The 17,566-nt window shown below is 38.4% G+C and overlaps 2 protein-coding genes across 3 annotated transcripts; one reads left to right on the top strand and one right to left on the bottom strand.

The window, feature by feature from the left end:
• Positions 1–478: 478 nt before the first annotated feature.
• Positions 479–9,228, bottom strand: fam114a2 (family with sequence similarity 114 member A2). Of its 2 annotated transcripts, none has more exons than XM_084940960.1 (14): positions 8,963–9,228; positions 7,039–7,281; positions 6,299–6,398; positions 6,027–6,128; positions 5,391–5,506; positions 5,133–5,267; positions 4,793–4,957; positions 4,533–4,656; positions 4,365–4,450; positions 4,025–4,120; positions 3,769–3,893; positions 3,598–3,670; positions 3,093–3,146; positions 479–2,138 (listed from the first exon to the last, which is right to left on the bottom strand). In XM_084940960.1, exons 2-14 carry the CDS (start codon positions 7,255–7,257, stop codon positions 2,037–2,039), a joined length of 1,497 nt encoding a protein of 498 aa, XP_084797086.1. In that variant the 5' UTR covers positions 7,258–7,281; positions 8,963–9,228; the 3' UTR covers positions 479–2,036. The 2 variants fall into 2 exon arrangements, with proteins under 2 accessions (XP_084797086.1, XP_084797088.1); XM_084940962.1 differs by having other exon boundaries at positions 5,391–5,491.
• Positions 9,229–9,840: 612 nt separating this feature from the next.
• Positions 9,841–14,719, top strand: LOC146379648 (microfibrillar-associated protein 3-like). The gene is made up of 3 exons (XM_084941294.1): positions 9,841–9,912; positions 10,907–11,192; positions 12,398–14,719. The coding sequence occupies exons 2-3, from the start codon at positions 10,952–10,954 to the stop codon at positions 13,123–13,125; spliced, it is 969 nt and encodes a 322-aa protein (XP_084797420.1). The 5' UTR covers positions 9,841–9,912; positions 10,907–10,951; the 3' UTR covers positions 13,126–14,719.
• The last annotated feature ends 2,847 nt before the right edge of the window (positions 14,720–17,566 follow it).

Here is a 17,566-nt window from a genome sequence, read left to right as displayed (position 1 = left end):
TGGATATTTTCATCTTTATTTATTTTTTGCTGTAAAATATATTTTTACTTTGAATTCCCTAACGTCTAGATGGTTTCACTTCAGACACTTCAGGATTACCTTTAAATTTTTTTGTTGTGCTTTAACTCAGATATTCATATATCTACTTCCTATAACATATACATTAATACATTTCACTGGTAAACTAATTGTAATGTTGTAAACTGTGAAAGAGGTGCTTTTACATTGATCTGGATAATCCCTCCACCATAAGAACTATTTTCTACCAAAGACACAACCACAGTGAAAACAGTCAATTAGCCAGACTGAAAAATTGAAATTATAATTTCTATAAAGGATTAACAAAAAACATGTCAGGTTTCTCATCAGACCAAGGATTCTGGTAATTTAGTCACGAGAAGCCAAAGAAAGTATGTGCACACACAAAAAGTCAAACACCACTGACAACATGTAACCCTGCAATTTAAACACAAAAAGCTTGAAGGAAGCACATTTATTTGAATCTCATCTCAGTAATATGCCATAGCGTACAGTATATTGCTCCATATTACTCCGAAACCATAAATTTACATGCCCACAACACTCAGCTGTTAGCAGTCCTCTATCTTCTTGGCAGACAGAAGCTTTCGTGTTGGATAGATGACAAAAGGGGAAAGCAGGCTTATAACACTGACACTTACAATCATCATGTTTGTATACCTCACTAATGAGTTTTATTCTGCTGTGCACTGCTTTTTTATTTCATTGATTGAAAAATTGATGAAACAATGGTTTTCTACATGGTACCTACAGGCTTTGGGGATGGACAGTAAGGACAAAGCAGACATGGAGTAAATTATAAGCTGTGGCAGGACAGGAGGTTCAAACTTTTTTGATCGTCAACATTTGAGCTTGTACATTTTTGTACAAGAGGTAACCAATCAATATAAAGTTGGTTCAAAGGGAGTTTCAAGTTAAATGATAAACTGTACAGTATAAGAAAAATGAGGTTCATTTTGAATTTGTGAACAAAGCTGCTTAAAAAGAGACCAAAAATATAGAGCAGGAAATGAAAATAATACGTCCCTTTCAAGATTAATTATTCCATTTCTCCTAAACAAACTGCAACTCTGAATCTCAACTCAGCATCGCTTAAACATTTAGACGATTTCTTAAAGGTTTATTTAAAATTACAGAATGCAAGGGCATTAATGTAAAATATTCAAGCTATGTGACCAGCTTGTTGGTCTTTTTTTTAAATGCTCCACGACTTTTCTATCAAATCTAGTAAAAGTGGTGCAGTCGTAAAAGAAACGTTGGCTCAAAGTCTTCTTCAAATCTGAGGCTGTCTATAGAGAAAAAGAGACGTTGGCTAGAACGAGTGCTGACATGCGATGGTGCAAAATTTAAAATTGATATTGGCTGTAAATCTAGAAGGATGTGGGTTTAAAACAAAGGGAAAGAAAACTCCAAATATCATCCTTCAGTTGGCCACAGAGCAACAGAACTGTAGGCTTATCACATTCAGTCTGCCCCTGATTTAAGGACAAGTTGCCAAAAACTAAAATTATTGTGCGTCTTGAAGATTTTAGCAAACACACTTAGAGTCCAGCTGCTCCAGGACCAGCAATGATTTGCTTTGCAGAAAGAGCGAAGCCTCATGTCTACAGCTTACCATTTATTTTGTTAAGATGTTCTTTTGGAAACAAGTTATCACTGGTTGGTATCCTGTAAGTGAATGAATAACACCCAAGAAAAGGTAGTGTATTTTGTGCAATGAAAGTAAAAATTGTTCTGCGTTCATTATAAATCCACACTGTTCTTCTTCTTCTTTACGCCAATGACTTCATATAACATACAGTCCAAATAAACCAGCAATGCGCAGAAAGGTAACACTGTTTGACAAGAAAACATTTTTTCTCCTAATCTCAAAGTAGATTTTGTCTTGAGCTGAAAAACCAGACAACTTAAACATTTTAAAGATATGTCAGTTCTCTGCTGAGACTCTGAGCCCCAGCTTAGTGGCTGTAGTGCAGGTCAGAGGTCAGGTTAGCGGGTCACTGCTGCGTAAGCTGAACTCTCCTCTCGATGTGAGATATCTCCAGTATCGGCATAAGGAGCTGGAAGGCATCCTGGATGTAAGATGCACTGTTGGATGCCTGTGTGGGATTAAAAAAAACAAAAAACACGTTAGTATGAAATATCAATCTCCAAATGTCCATACTAATGTCTGTTCATCTATATGGGGTGCAATCATGAAGTTTTAGAACTCAAACTTCTACAAGCAGAGATCCTGATGAAGCAGGATGAAGTGGTGTGGAGGAACTAGCCAACCAATTTTAAATCAGCTTTTGCTTTTTATACGCAGAACTTGGTCACACTTTGTATAAAACATCATAAAATCAAGTCTCAGCACAGTTTTCTCTGACTATTAGAATGCAGCTTTCGTGTTGAATAGCTGTCAATCTTCTCCTGACATCTAGTCATGTTTCAGTCATGAGCTGAAATAACTTTTCTTGGACAAAAGTCTTAATTTACTCTAATATCATTGTAGCACAGTCCTTGTCAAGACAACCAAAAGTTAAAGTGCTCTGAGCAGCAGATAAATAAATTTTGTTTATTTTAGCTATAGTAAATATTTTTGATATACTTTTCTTACAATTAAGTAACAACGACAGTCAGATAACTGATTCTGTTCTGTTCTTCTGCTGAAGCAATGAGCTGATACGACTTCTTAGTTTTAAATTACAGCAAATGATTATATTGAGGTTTCTCCATAACCCTACTGGCTGGAAAAATCAGACATCTAAAGTAAGTCATCAGGAATTTTACAGACAACACAACTAAGGAAATACAGACTAAATGGAGAAGGTTCGAGAATTGACCCCTGTGGGACACCAAATCAAATTTAAAAGGAAAGACGAGAACGCTTCTTGTTTTACACGAACGGACCTTTAACTGACATACTGAACTGCGAAGAATCCCAAAAGATGAGGATCTCTATAAAGTAGACAGTGCCAGAACCCCTGGTGTGTTGTATGTATTTGAAAAACAAAAACATCTTGGACAATTCATTAATGAACATATGTTGGCTGCAGTGATATGACACAAACCTCTAAAAATACTCCTGTTATCAGGGGGTTGAGGACTTCTCCCTTCTCGTTTGACTGTAAAACAGAAAAAAATAAATTAAAATGATCTCTCTGTGGAACAAAGAATTAGTGGTTTGGAAAAGAAAACACTGCAAAGAGAAGCATAAATTAGGTTTTGACATAAAAACAGAAAAATGTGGATGGAAACAAAATGATGAAGTTTGCGGCCAATGCAGATCTCCTTCTAAAATGATATTTATAATATAATAACTATGAGACATTATCAGCTGAACTGCTTACTATGATTCCTTATCAACAGTGTGATAATATGAAGAAATAATAAACACGTGGAGGTCAGATTAACAATAAATGACATCAGTGGAAAATAAAACATCTGTTACTTTTAAGACTTTAAATTTACATAGTAAATATGAAAATCTAAGTGTGGTGGGGCACATGCTTTACAAGCATCAGGTATCAGTGACGCCCTGACGTTATAACAGATGGATAGGATCTTGAAACTTACCCCTGCTTCTGTCAGGCAGGAAGTAAACTTCTTGGACAGCAGTGAGATTTCTTTACACAGGACAACAGTTAACCTGAGAACAGACAGCATGACAAAGGTATACATTTAATTAAAGTGCACAGAAAAAGTGAAATATCCCCACCCCTGAGTCCCCCGCTCATGCTGTCTTACTGTGACAGGACGCTGGCCTCTGCACTGCCATTGGAGAAAAGGATCATCTCAGCCAGTTTGTGGAAAAGCTCGATGGATCTGGCCGTCAGCTCGGCCAGACTCCTGATAGCTGCAGCATGAACCTCCTGACAAGATTCAACACACACACCATTGCTACTTGGTCAAATCCTGCAGTCATGTATTACCCTCAAACATCCAATACTTGCAGTGTCGGACACTGAAAAAAATATATTTTGATGATGTCAGTAAGACATACCTCCACACTATGCTTCTTCACATCCTCCTCATTTACATCTGTTTCCACATGCTGTTTGGTCAGCTCATTAATCAGGCTGGAGGAGCTCTTACAGGCCTGTTGGATGTTAGCAATCATACTTTAACAGGGAATTGGCGAGTTGAGAATTAGCAGTTACTGTAAATCAGAAAGTGCCCAGTCTAATAGATTTAAAAGCTATGAGTGTATCTGACATATTTCTGTTACTTTTCCCATCAAATTAACGACAAGGGAGACAAGTTAAGATCCTTGTAACATTTCGAATAATGAGTCAGAAACTGGCAGGAATATGATTCTGCACAGTGGATTGTTTGAGCTGTACCTTGCTGAGTTTGTCTGCAGTTGCAGAAACACTGAGGCCCTCCATGGCCTCCTTTAACTCCCTCTCAAACTCTGATCCGTCTTCATCTGCAATTAGAAATGCACCATCGTTTATTTCAGGTTCTTCTTGCAGCTGTGAAACTTTTATAGCTGATTTAAAAGACATTACCTTTACTCTCATCAACTTCCTCATCATCGAACTCCACCAGGGAGAAGGAGCTTTTGATTTGGTCGAGCTCATCTCTGAGCTCAACCAGCTCGTCTCCTGATAGAGTCAAGAGCACTGACTTCACCTACAGCACACACAAGAGAAAATACACACAATGACGCCTTTACTAGATTCCCCTGAAATGTAAAGCATAGAAACAGTGTCTTTGTATGTTTTTAGCTACAGCAGAAGTGATATTTTGGCAGAGACTTTCATTGTACCTTTGACTCACTCTCTCGAGACAGAATCTCCAGAGCTTCAAGGTGTGACAGACCCTGAAATTCATCAAACAGCATCCCGTAGTGAGCGACCACCTTCTTGTCTGAATTTGCCGAGTCTTTCTCTGCTGACTGCAGCTCCTCTCGCTCCTTCGCCTCCCTCAGCACCTGAGAAACAAAGAGTGACAGAGTTGAGAGAGTGTGACACATGAAAGGGACACGGCTCCAGAAATCTATGTCAGCCACTAAGCTTTAAAGTCTTCATATATATGTTCCCTCTTGTCCATTAAGTTTGAGTGAGATTTTAGGTTTATTTTAGCTTGTTTATGTATTTACTACCTACCTGAGAGAGAGTGGCGTTCCGTCTCATCAGTCCTTTGGTCTTTTTAAAGCCAGGATCACCTTCTGCTATCACATCCATCGTCTTCTTCCCAATGAACTCAAGAGCATCTAGACCTCCTGTTATCACGGTCTTACCCTGTGAGGAAGCCCAGTTTAAACTTTTCTTTAAAATGTGAGCTAAAATAAATTCCTAACTTTTGTCAGGTGAGAACAGTCGCACCAACACACAGGTGCTCTCTAGTTTTAAGCATCAGCTTACCGTGCTCTGGACGACGCTACTGAGTGACGACAACATTCCCATCGCACTTCCCACTGCTGACGATTCATCTACTGCTTTGTCGGGCTCCATGCTGGTGCCATCTACAGGAGAAGACACTAACGACATAAAAATCAATGTTCAAGGATTACACGAGAGAAAAAAAAAAAAAATTAAAATGGGTCAATTTTCATTTGGACAAATCTTTCCTTCACAAAGCTATGGGACTTGAAGTAACTCAGTAGCCTAAAGATGTTTAAATCAAAATGAAAGTAAAACTCTATTAATTTGCTGCTGTAACATCAGAAACGGAGTACTAAAGCAAATATATCCACTTAACAATCTACAGGATCAACAATTTTCTGCCACACTCTGCCAGCTCTCGTCTTATCTGAAGTACCAGTGTTGCATTTTGCTTTTATATTAATTTTGAATTCTTGGCAGATCTCCATCAGCCAGTCCTCTCTGACTGAAGTGATCAACATCTGATTGGTTCATTAGCAGCAGATGAAAAGTCAAATCAAATGTGCCCATTAAAGTGTTTTGATACATCTTGATCATCTTGACTGGAGAGCCTGGCTTTATTGATCCTCCAGGTTCTAACAAACATTTTTCATATTCACAATAATGTGGCCTTACCCTTCTGTTTCTCTTCTTCCTCCACCTGAGCTGACAGTTCGGTTGGACTGGGGATTCCCAGTGATGTCTCAGCCTTCTCGATCACCTGAGTGATACCTTGGCCTAAACAGACAGAAGACATCAGTACATATAGCAGAGAAGCTTTAACAGTAACAGACTGAAAAAGGCCAAAGCAAGACTACGTTTAAACAACAAATGACTTGGTGTTGTACTATTTTTCAGAGGAGCAAACTGTGTACTTGTAAAGACTGAGTGATATGTTGGATACTCACCCACAGTGGTCACAGTAGCTGTTGCTGTGGATAAGATGGATTTGCCCCAGCTGCCCCAGTAACCCCAGCCACCCTGAGACACAGTCGACTGATTGGATGTCTGAGAATGAGGACAGAAGGAGAAAGAAGAAAAGACACAAAACAGATGTTGTGAATGAGTAAAACAGAAAGATGACTTCAACAAGTGCCTTTTAGTGGTTTCACAGAAAACCATTAAAGATTATGACAAACGCAGCTTGTTTAAAACTCACATTTCACACAAGAATAACTATCCAACACATCAGACCATTTAGTCTAAGCCCATTAGGTTGTTAAATGATCCAATAGATAATTTGATGACATTGCACATCAGCAGGGTCATTAAGAATCTCATGTGAAAGTGTTATTGCACCCACGCTCATCAGGTATCACACTTCCCTGTGAGATAGCTTTACAGTGTCAACGACCAAACACACAAGCTTTTTTTGAAGATGTTTATGTGACATGATATGTTCTGGGAGGCAGAAAGATACTTTTATTCAAGTGGGAAATTTCAGTGTGTTTGTGTTTTTTTTAAGTGCACTTTAATGAGTAAGGTGAGATTACTTTTGTTGACGTTTGCACAAAATCTTAACACAAATATCAGGCTATTGACATGCAGGATGAAAAATAAGTCATGATGGAAATTATGGCTTCAGCTCTTCTCTTTTTGCAATCATCTTTAGTTCTTCGAGTATGAGCAGTACTTCATTTTCTACTACCTTTGCTGGCTGCTCATCCTCTTTTGGAATCTCCTGAACTTTGGCCGCAGGCTGGGTTTCTGGCCTCCTCCTGGCTTTTCTCGTCGGAGCTACATCAGTGGAGATGTCAGGTGTGGATGGAGAGGAGCTTTCAGGGGTTCGAGCGGGAGAGACATTCTGCTTTTCCGGCGCTGCCTCTGCACCCTCGGCTGCTGCACAAGAAGATTCACTGTCTGACATGTTACCAAATGTGTCAGTGCATACCTGGAAAGAAAGAGGAGGAAAAAAAAGGCACTGCATAAACTCTGGCAATAAACAAAATGATTTGCTTGTTGCTTTGGATAGTAGCAGAAATGCCAGGTACTGGTTTGTAGTTAACTCTCTTGTGCACTTCTCACCTCATCACGTGTCAGTCAACCTTTCAACTGAAAGTCAGTCAACTTCACTTGTCAGTTTAATTTTTTTGTTTAATTATTATTATTATTATTATTATTATTATTATTATTATTATTAGTAGTAGTAGTAGTAGTAGTAGTAGTGATAGTAGTGATAGTAGTAGTAGTATTCAGTTTCAATCATGAGTAAATTCAGTTCACCTCCCAGAGGAGTCCAGGTTCCTTTTTTTCCCCACACTAACTTAAGCACATTAAAAAAGTACTGAAAATTTTACCTTCATATTATGAATATTTTCAAATTAAAAGTCCCTTGATGTACATGGGCTGGGATTTCAATTTGTGTTACTTTTTCAGAATTTTTAAACCTTCATAACTTTATAAGTACATTTATAACTTTATAAGTTTTTACAGTTAAAAAGAAAAAAACAAAACAAAAAACCCAACGACACTTAAACTCGGATAAGATCTGCAATCGAAACATTTCAACAAAATCACAGCTTCAAAATCAGGATTGTATCAAAATGTACGTACAAAAGAAATGAAAAAAGAAAAGAAAGGTAGAAAAAAAGAGACCTTTTATATGAAATTAACTGTTTTAAGCAACCATCTATCCCACATAGTGATACAACCCTGATAATTTCACCCAAAAGGCAGTTCTACCAACTTTTACCCAAATGATAAGATAATGAGAAAACATTTCAAACGTCAAGGATGCCAATAACATTTCAATTTCTCTATGTCACATAAACGAAATATTAGGGGGGACATTCTAATGTCAGGGAGATAATCACTAATTTCCAAAAGACTTACTCTTAAAACAGTGACTCCAGTAAATCAAACTTGTGAGGGAATCTCTGCGTCTTTTCATAAAAACAGAAATATTTTGACCGGGGCTTCACAAGAGGAAGAAACACTACATACTGCTCTGTTCATAAGCTGTTCTACTCATAAAAACGACGTGCACTAAATGTTTCTTTAGCTTGGCCCTTAACCAAGGCTTTAACCAAGTCTAAAGAGATGTATTTTCTTATGGGTTTGAAGCAGAAGCTTTTCACATCTCCAAGCGTTAAATCGTGGAGCTGTCAGGACAAAACTAATTATTATTACAATATGAGATTAATGCATTAATCCGACTTTGCATTGCTTTTAGCTATCCATGGGAGCTGGAGGTAGTTATGCTGAATCATATATAAGTACATAGAAAGTCCAAAGTGGCAAAGAAAACAATCATCACACAGAAGAAAAAGTAGGAGTTTGTACAAATATAAAGATAATTCATAAAAATGTGTATGTCACGTTTTCTTGTAGTCCGTGGTAATATTTTAGCGCTGGGATATCAATACGTACTGGATGTTTACTGGATTTACTGTTAAGTTCTCCCTTTCAAAACGCTTGCTAACAGTTTAGGAGAACATCTAGTTCGTGTCTTACAAGTATCGTTTACACGAGCGTCAGCTGCTTTTCTAGCATCGACTGCTGGTTCAACTATAATAAACTAATAATTTAATGAGAAAAAACAAGCTAACTTAAGTTCCTTGCTATTAACTCACCTTTTCTCCTGCTCAGCTGTCAAAGTCGTAATGTTAGCAGGTGACGTTAGCTCAACCAGCTAATAGTTCTAGTAGTTTCCGCTTCCAAATTAAAAATAAGAACCGCCTTTTATTGTTTCGGTTTGCACTTTAGTATCTACACCTTTAGCAACTTCTAGTTTTCTGACAAACACTTTAATGGCTCAGGTTTTCGTGCTGTGGTTTTTCCACCAGGATTAGCCACGTCATATTTTGTTTTCAAAGTCTAGCTGTTAGCCACAATGAAAAACACGAATTCCTGTTATTCTCTTCAAAATAAAAGTATGTAGCACATTGACGCTCACAAATTGACTGTAACGTCAAACGTATTAATCTTTATAGAAGAGAAAAAACAAATGTGCTCAAAGTTTAATTTACAAAAAGTACAAACTCGAACCGAAAAGTTAGGTTAGTAGTTTAGGGTTCAGTTTTTGCAATATTATTTTGAAATGAATTAGTCCCATTAGGGGGTCTGTCGTCCTGGATTAAAAAAAAGAAAACAAGACTTCCGGAAACGTCAAAATAAAATGCGCTTAGTTAATGTATTGCTACTTTAATAATAATAATAATAATAATAATAATAATAATAATAATAATAATAATAATGTTTAATTATAACAACAATATACAAATACAAATGACTATTATATCCCTTGTTATTACTTATTGAAAAAATAGAGAAACACGATTAAAGATAAAAACTGCTAATGAATCATTGAATAAATAACAAAACGTTCAGTACATAAACTGTTTGACTTAGATTATTTCTTATAAATCGTGTAAAAATGTAAAATAAATAAATAGGCGACAGTGACGTGAAGTCACCTACCTGCATGGAAGAGTTGACAGAAAACCGCGCCCATTCACTCATACCTGTACTAGGAAGTGAATGGATCGGATGGATTGTGCTTACTTGGCTGTCACACCTCAAGGTAAATTACTAAAATAATTGTAAAACTTCACACTGCAGGCGAAAGCGCATCAAATCCGACTTTTTTGACCCTATGCGACCCATATCCGATCATGGTATGACAGTGTGAACAGCACAAATCCGATATTTTCACATCTGACCTGGGTCACTTTCGTATGTGGTACTGAATCCCATACATATCTGATGTTTTTTGCCACTTGCTGATGGTGGATTTGGCTGGCTTGGTTTCTGTGGGCAACAGGTGGGAATTTGAATGGTTTTACTTCGAAAACCATTATCGTGCCTGGGACTCTAGTGCGGTAACAAGAGCAAGTTTGTTATTTAATCAAGCTGTGTCTGACCTATGTTATATTTCTGTTTAAAACTCGGTGTATTATATCACCACAGTACCTTTTACTGATACTTTCAGTCTGTAAACGAATTAAGGAATTGCACACTTTTCTGATAATTTATTCTGAATTGTTAGTTTAGCGCACTCATTAAGCATCACTGTAAATGTGCCTCACGCCTGTCCCGTTCGCCCTATACTTAATGTAATAACCGAGATTTCTTTTCAGTACACTTACACAGGGTTTAGAAAAGATAGATGAAAAGAATGAGCTAAAAGTGACGTCAGAGCAAAATAATAATGTTATTCAAATAAAAGGGTGACGATTTTGTAATTTAAATGTTGGGACATGGAGAAAAATGAAATCAAGAATTCAACAAAGTGCTCTGAAAAAAAAAAAAGATTAAAAAACAAAGAAGCAAAAAAAAAAAAAACCTCACTGGAAGAAGAGCTTAAACACAACATTTAAACTCAAATGATTTTCTTTTAATTAAAATTGTCCTGTAAAGGTTTTATGTCCTGATGATTACTGCATAAAATACTAATATACTAAACATTCAAATTTATGAAATGCAGACGTACATATTATAAAGACACTAACGAGCTAAGGGCCTGTTGTCATATGACGCTACATCAGATTTGACCGTTGACTTTTCCTGTTTTGCAGGTTTGTCTCGTCCCAATGTGAGCTGAACCTGTGGCTCTTTTCAACATGTTTTTGCCTCATAATCCTCACCTCTCTCACTGGCTCGCCACATTCTTACTGATCAGTTGCTGGAAAGCAGGTGGAGCTCACAATGGGTCAGAGGTGGTGACCTCAATGCAGCGGGCTAGCATCCCACCCATCGTGGTGAAGGAGGGGTCGAGCATGCTGATTACGTGTAACGTGACCGGGACCCATGATAACATCAGCTGGTACAACTCTAAAGGACCCCTGCAGGGTGACGACGCAGGTAGGACGAGGAAACGAAGCAGCGAGATTCAAGTTCTTTTCATCCTGCATGGCTTTTTTATCTGAAAGCAATCAAATGAACTGAAAAACATACTTTCAGAGTTAGTGCTCGTGCTGATGTTTCAGTGGCATTTAATTCTGAAAGTGAAAAAAAGGTTTTATGTAAAGTAAAACTTTAATAAAGACACATAAGCACTGCTTTTCAACCAGCATATCAATCACTTAGTGAATCATTGTTACTGTTTTTACCATGAATAATACTTTAGTCACAAACAATATGTGGAAAAAGGAAGTATGCTTCATTTCATATATAACATTTTGTGTGTTCAGACACTGAAAATCCCCTGCTGGCCCACACCATGTGACACACTGTATCATTATTTATCTAACACAAACTGCAGAAGCAGTGTGTGATGAATTAAGTACATCTCACGATTCAGTAGTTTGCTGAACCACCTTTAACAGAAATAAATTGAAGGTCCGTTCATAGCAGTTTAGTCCGGTTGAGGTCCGGACTTTGGCCGGGCCGGTGCAACTTGTGGATTTGCTGCTGTGCTTAGGATCATTGTCCTGTTGCATGAGCCAGTTTTGGCCTAGTTTTAGCTGTCAAACAGTTGGCCTTTAGCAGTTAGTGTGAGGTGTTTAACAAAAATCAAATACAGTTTATCAGCACAAACATGATGCTGGGTATTATTGCCAAACACCTCCACGTTGGCCTTGTCTGTCTAAAGGACAGTCAAGTCTTTGAGTCTGTTCAGATGTAACTTTGCAAACCTAACTCGTGCTGCCATTTTAATAATTGGACTTCCATGAATTTTAACATAATATCCCGATGTGCTGTAATGTGTTACATGATGTTGTGTTTAAATAATTGTAGACCCAGGACACTGACATTGAATAAAACCACCTTCTGTATTTGTACACTTGTTACCAAGTCACCAAAAGGTCTCTGTAGGTATTTTAATTTGAAAATACTAAAGAAATCCAGAAATTGTCATTCTGGTTGACTTGCTGAACTATTTGTCAGCAGGTGACAGAGATGTGTACTGATTAGAGTTTGGAGAAAAAGAATGACTGCCTTCTATTTCTTGTCTTTGACAAATTGCCTTAGGTAATGCTGCTGATTAAGGAGATGAAGGAGATTTGAACGTTTTAATGAGAAATTTTGTGGTAAAAGTAAAAATGTGTTGTGCGTTATTGCCGCAGGTGGAAGGTGGCAGATTCAAGAGGAAGGCATCCTGAACATCACCGAGGTCTTGTTTGAGGACCGTGGCAGCTACACCTGCGTTGCCTCAAGCGCCAGCGGCAGCACCCAAAACTACACGGTGACTCTTCGCGTTGCCTACTCTGACAGTGGCTTGGGGCTGCATTTCGTCGTTGTGTGCCTGGTGGCCTTCACCATCACCATGATCCTCAACGTGGCCCGCCTGTGCATGGTCAGCAGCCACCTCAAGGAGATGGAGAGGGTCATCAATGAGTTCTTCCGGACAGAGGGCACAGAGAAGCTGCAGAAGGCATTCGAGGTTGCCAAGAGCATCCCCATTGTCACTTCAGCCAAGACGGTGGAGCTCGCCAAGGTCACGCAGTTCAAAACTCTGGAGTTTGCCCGTCACATCGAGGAGCTGGCCCGCAGCGTGCCTTTGCCGCCACTCATCCTAAACTGCCGGGCGGTGGTAGAGGAGACGGGGGAGACCGGGAGCCCTGCGTCAGAACACATAGAGTCGACTGTGGCGAAAGGGAACAGACAGATTACTGCCCCCCCCAACCCCGACAAGGATGGAGAGGAGCAGGCACTGCTTTCAAGCAAAGGGCAAAGGAATGATGGAGGTGGTGACTACGTCAAAGTGTCTGTCCATACAGCTTCTGAGAAGACCGTCAGTGAGGATAGAGGACCCGCTGATGTGCTCCCACCAGGCACACGAACATCTGTGTGATATAAGTAATGTGAATCCCATCAAAAACTAATTTCTGATTGCAAATTAGTGATCAAGAAATTGTTAAATTGTGCAGCTGATTATTAGATAACATTCTTATCTCCTCCCTTTCTTATTTAATTGTGTCACCAAGTCTTGTCTTAAAACATCTTGTTTATGATAAGTTATGAATTCATCTGTGGACATTAAAATACTGTTTTCCTTCCTGCTTAAAACTGAATTTCCTTCATTTTGCACATCTATTCCTACATTATGCTTGCAGTAATCTCCCTTTTTGCACATAATGCAACACACACACACAAACACACACACACACTAATGTTTGTTTAATTAGTGATGATGAGGAAAGTGCAAAAGGTGCAGCTTTGTTCTCAAGAATCAGAAGCTGTTTCCTAACAGTTCCTCGGTCTCATTTTGCCTCAGTTTGATACAGCAGAGAGTAGTAATTTTTTTTTCCCTCCTTTACCCTCCTGAATATTTTGTATTCCTATTTTTTTTCAACCCTGCGTGTTGGCTCACCTTTAACTTTGCCTTCTTTGAGTTTTGCTGCACACAGCCGATGAAGCAGCAAGCGCTCATTATCCTCTTTCAGATATCATTTGCTGCTCTTCACTTGCGTTCGCTTTGACAGTCAGTGAGCTTCCACAGAGCAAAATGCTGCAATGAAATATTCTCGTATCGCCGTGTCGATTGTTTTCATGTCAGCGCTTCCTGTCACTCACTTGAAACTCGAAGGCAGATGTAAAAGCCAGAGAAATAATCATTCCAAGACTTATTCCTGTGTCACATATGTGTTTGTGTAGTCATTTGTGAGTAAGGATAGCGGCTAATTACAGGTTGATTGAATAAGTAATATGAAGCATTAAAGGGAAAGTAGCGTAAATGATTCTTTAAAAAATTTATTTTTTTTAGAATAAGCTGCAAATCTAGGATGCAATCATCTTGGCTGTGATGAAAAATTCCTGATTGTTTAATGGCCATATATATAAATCATTTCCCGATCTCTCTACGCCAGCAAAAACATTTTTTATTATGAAGTCAGTTTATATTTATTATAACTTTCTGTGGCATAGTGACATTCAGCATCTGCAGAGTCATTTATTTCATTGTGAAACTTCAGATTAATCAAGTATAGACATACTGACATACATAGCCCGTGTATGTAGAAATATGTATATATTTTTTACTATTTGAAAAACAATTCAACTTAAAGACGTTTTCAGTATTTTAGCCTTTTCCATAGAATCTGTAAAGGCTTTCACACCCTGAAACTAAATCAGCTGTTAAGAAAATGTTGAAAACCCTTCACATAGAGCTTCTTACATATCTGTAACACATGTCTGTGTCGTGTGAGTAAATAGTGAGTCATAGTGGCACCCATACTGATTTAAGGAGTGTGACATGTGAGATCGACAGATTAATGAAGTACAAAAGGTAAATAATGACTCCTGGCACAATTCATTGTTTTCATTAAAGCTTTATTAACAGCATATAAATGTGTTTGGCAGTGTGCCTCCAACACCAGTATTAGTATTTGTTTCCATGGTATCTGTGAAAATATTTACAGCTTTGCAGGCTTCTTTACTGCGCATGTTTAAAAAAAAAAAGAAATAAAAAAGCCTGTATTATATAGTATGAATCAGCAGTGAGTCAGTGGCAGAACCTGAATTGTGTTTGCACATAATACTACTGCAGTTCATAAAGGGAGAGCAAAAGCCTGTGATTCACAATTAAAATGTGTAAATGTCTGGTAGTTACAGGCAATGCTCCAAATGAGCCACACAGTGGAGCTGTTGGGTTAAGCATCTCCAACCCTGCTACTTTCACAAGCTGTAACACTCCTGAAGGAAGCTTGTGCTTGCTAACAGATGTCAATGAAGACTTGATACCAGCAGAGAGAGATTTAGTGCTGGTAGCTGAACTGTCACATCTCATGGGCAAAGTGTTGATTTGAGGCCCATATGTCAGTGTCTTGCTTGGATTAAACACCGGATCCAGTTTAGAAAGCTGTTGTTCTTGTTGCAGACACTGTCATTTTGCAGGAACTTTAGGTGAAAGTCTTTACATCTGGGTGAAGCTGCAAGATCTGGTAAAATCATCCAGACACATGTAAATTAATAAGGCTGGATTGTTATCCATTTTTATTTAAATGGAGCTGATCTGGTGTGTTAGCTTGACTTAAGGCCTTGAATTCAAATGTTCCCCAGGCAGTGATGCCTACTCACTATTAATCTCACTATTTTAAAATCTTTAGAATAACTGGAATATCCTCAGACTTTAAAATAAATGAGACTGTACAGGGGTGTGCAGGTTAACAAGGGAAGACGTATGAACATTTATCCATGCTCGTTTTTGTGATATCACCACTTTTAAGGAACCAAATCCACCCAGATACATAATGGACAGATGAATGGATCTGTAAAACATGGTGGAGGCCCTGTCATCAGCTGGATTTCAGCCAGTGGTCTTGAGATCTTGTCAAAATTGTAATAATTTTGAATACAGAAAAAGTACCATAATTTTTTTATGAACCATCTGGAAAGCGTCTGATTGGCAACAGCTTCATTTTTCAGCATCACAATGATCCCAAACACACTCCCAATGCAGTAAAATAATACCAGAATGGAAGTGCTATCAGCCATGGACTGGCCTCTCCAGAGCCCACACCTCAACATTACTGTGACGATGTGGGATTATCGTTACAGAGTACTGACTTTCAAGCTCACGAGAACTACACAAACTCTGTTTTTGCTTCATATGCTGTATTTCCATGTTTCATGTTCCTAGCAACATGTAAAGAAATAAAGGATGGCTCAAAACTTTTGCATTGAACTCTATATTTTGTGGAGGTGCACAGTCAAGTACAGTTTTAAAGCAATCATCACAGCTTATATAAAAGATTAACATATATGTGGGTAAAGGGGAAGTAAAGAAATACGTTTTTTGCCATAGAAAGTACTTTTGCAAATTATTGAATAAACTCTTTATTCTTTTAAGAACAAATGTGTATAAAGATAAAGGTGTAGGTGTTCTCAGGTCACATAAAAACACATGTTAATCAAATCCTCACAAACACAGAATTAGAATGGGTCTGGTAATGACAATTCTTCCAGGACAGACAGGCCACTCAATTCAGAGAGTGGCCTGAAAACAAAGAAACCATCAGAGGATCTGCAGATTCTTCAGGTACAAAGAGATCTGACATATATTTGACCTGCAGCTCATGCAGAAAAAGCTTTAGAATTCCAGAAAGAACATTTAAAGAAAACTAAGGTTTGCCAGTTCCGTGACAGTTGTTTGACCACAATAACAGCAGGCATATTTGGCACCTACCAAAGACAGCTTTTCGGGAAATGAACCTCACACCGGCCATGAAGCATGACAGGGGAAATGCTGCCTGAGGGACTGGGCAGCTTGCAGTCACTGATTCAGCTATGAGTTCTGTCTCATATCAAAAACCTGATTGAAGGAAATGTGAGGCCATCTGTCCAAAGGTTGCATTTGAACCATAGGTTTGTGTTTTCAATAGTAAAATGATGATGATGATGATGAAGCATATCTACCAATGAATGGCTCAGGAAAACAATTTGCAGGAAAACCTAACTTTTTGCAGTAACTTTGGAAAAGTGGTTAAAGGTTTTGGAAAGCCAACCCCAGAGTGAACAGTTGTGAAAATTAAAGATTATTAAGACAAAGACAACACCACATCTGTTCTTTTAGATCCGCAGTCCGGTTATCACAGAAAAGCGAACGCCATTTTTCTGCACCTCGATCATCTTTGTGAGACTCCTCAAGCTCGTACAGTTACCAAGTCCGCCCTACCCGTGAAATATCAGTTTGGCGGACATCCCAAATAACAATAACCTTGGGCCTCCGTGTTGAATAACTCAAAAAAATCCATCCTTCTTCCTTTTCCTGTCCTATCTGGAGGCGAGCTTATCTAAATAGAATTGATTGGCCCGAGCGATCATTCATCATGTCGAGCCAAAGCAGACGTTTAAGGAGGGGGGAAGGAAGATTTTAAGGACAGGATATTTCCAGCAGGCTCCGGTGTCATTGAGGTAAACTAAATGAATCGATTGGACCAAAAAGGATGGCACTTTCTGCGTGTGCGCGTGTGTGTGAGGGAAATACAAAAGAAAAAAAAATTCCTCCACATAGTCGAGCATGTGTGTTTGATTATGTATACACACTTAAATGAATGAAGCCGGTGCATGCAGTAAATCTGGGTCTCTTGAAATTAAATTGCTCATTAAATCGGGTTAGAAGAAAATGATTGCTAATTGTATTTTATTTACAATCAGCCTGAAGGAGCTTGACAGAAAAAAGGAGCGCAGGACAATAGCTGATAAATTAGATGACACAATGAGAGAAGTGCTTGTTATATCTGTTCATTAGATGCAGCAGGCATGATTATCTCTACTATTTGCTCTGTGTATGT

Source organism: Perissodus microlepis, chromosome 10 (genome assembly GCF_051167445.1).
Source record: "Perissodus microlepis isolate ML-2025 ecotype Zambia chromosome 10, ASM5116744v1, whole genome shotgun sequence".
Lineage (NCBI taxonomy): Eukaryota > Metazoa > Chordata > Actinopteri > Cichliformes > Cichlidae > Perissodus > Perissodus microlepis.
This window is presented reverse-complemented; position numbering and strand designations above follow the sequence as displayed.

Coding starts and splice junctions, on each gene's coding strand:
- fam114a2 (XM_084940960.1), bottom strand. CDS start 7,257: ATGTCAGACAGTGAATCTTCTTGTGCAGCAGCCGAGGGTGCAGAGGCA. Junction 4,451..4,532: donor GGAAGTTGATGAGAGTAAAG/GTAATGTCTTTT, acceptor TTCTAATTGCAG/ATGAAGACGGATCAGAGTTT. Junction 3,147..3,597: donor CCTGCCTGACAGAAGCAGGG/GTAAGTTTCAAG, acceptor TCTGTTTTACAG/TCAAACGAGAAGGGAGAAGT.
- LOC146379648 (XM_084941294.1), top strand. CDS start 10,952: ATGTTTTTGCCTCATAATCCTCACCTCTCTCACTGGCTCGCCACATTC. Junction 11,193..12,397: donor CCTGCAGGGTGACGACGCAG/GTAGGACGAGGA, acceptor TTATTGCCGCAG/GTGGAAGGTGGCAGATTCAA.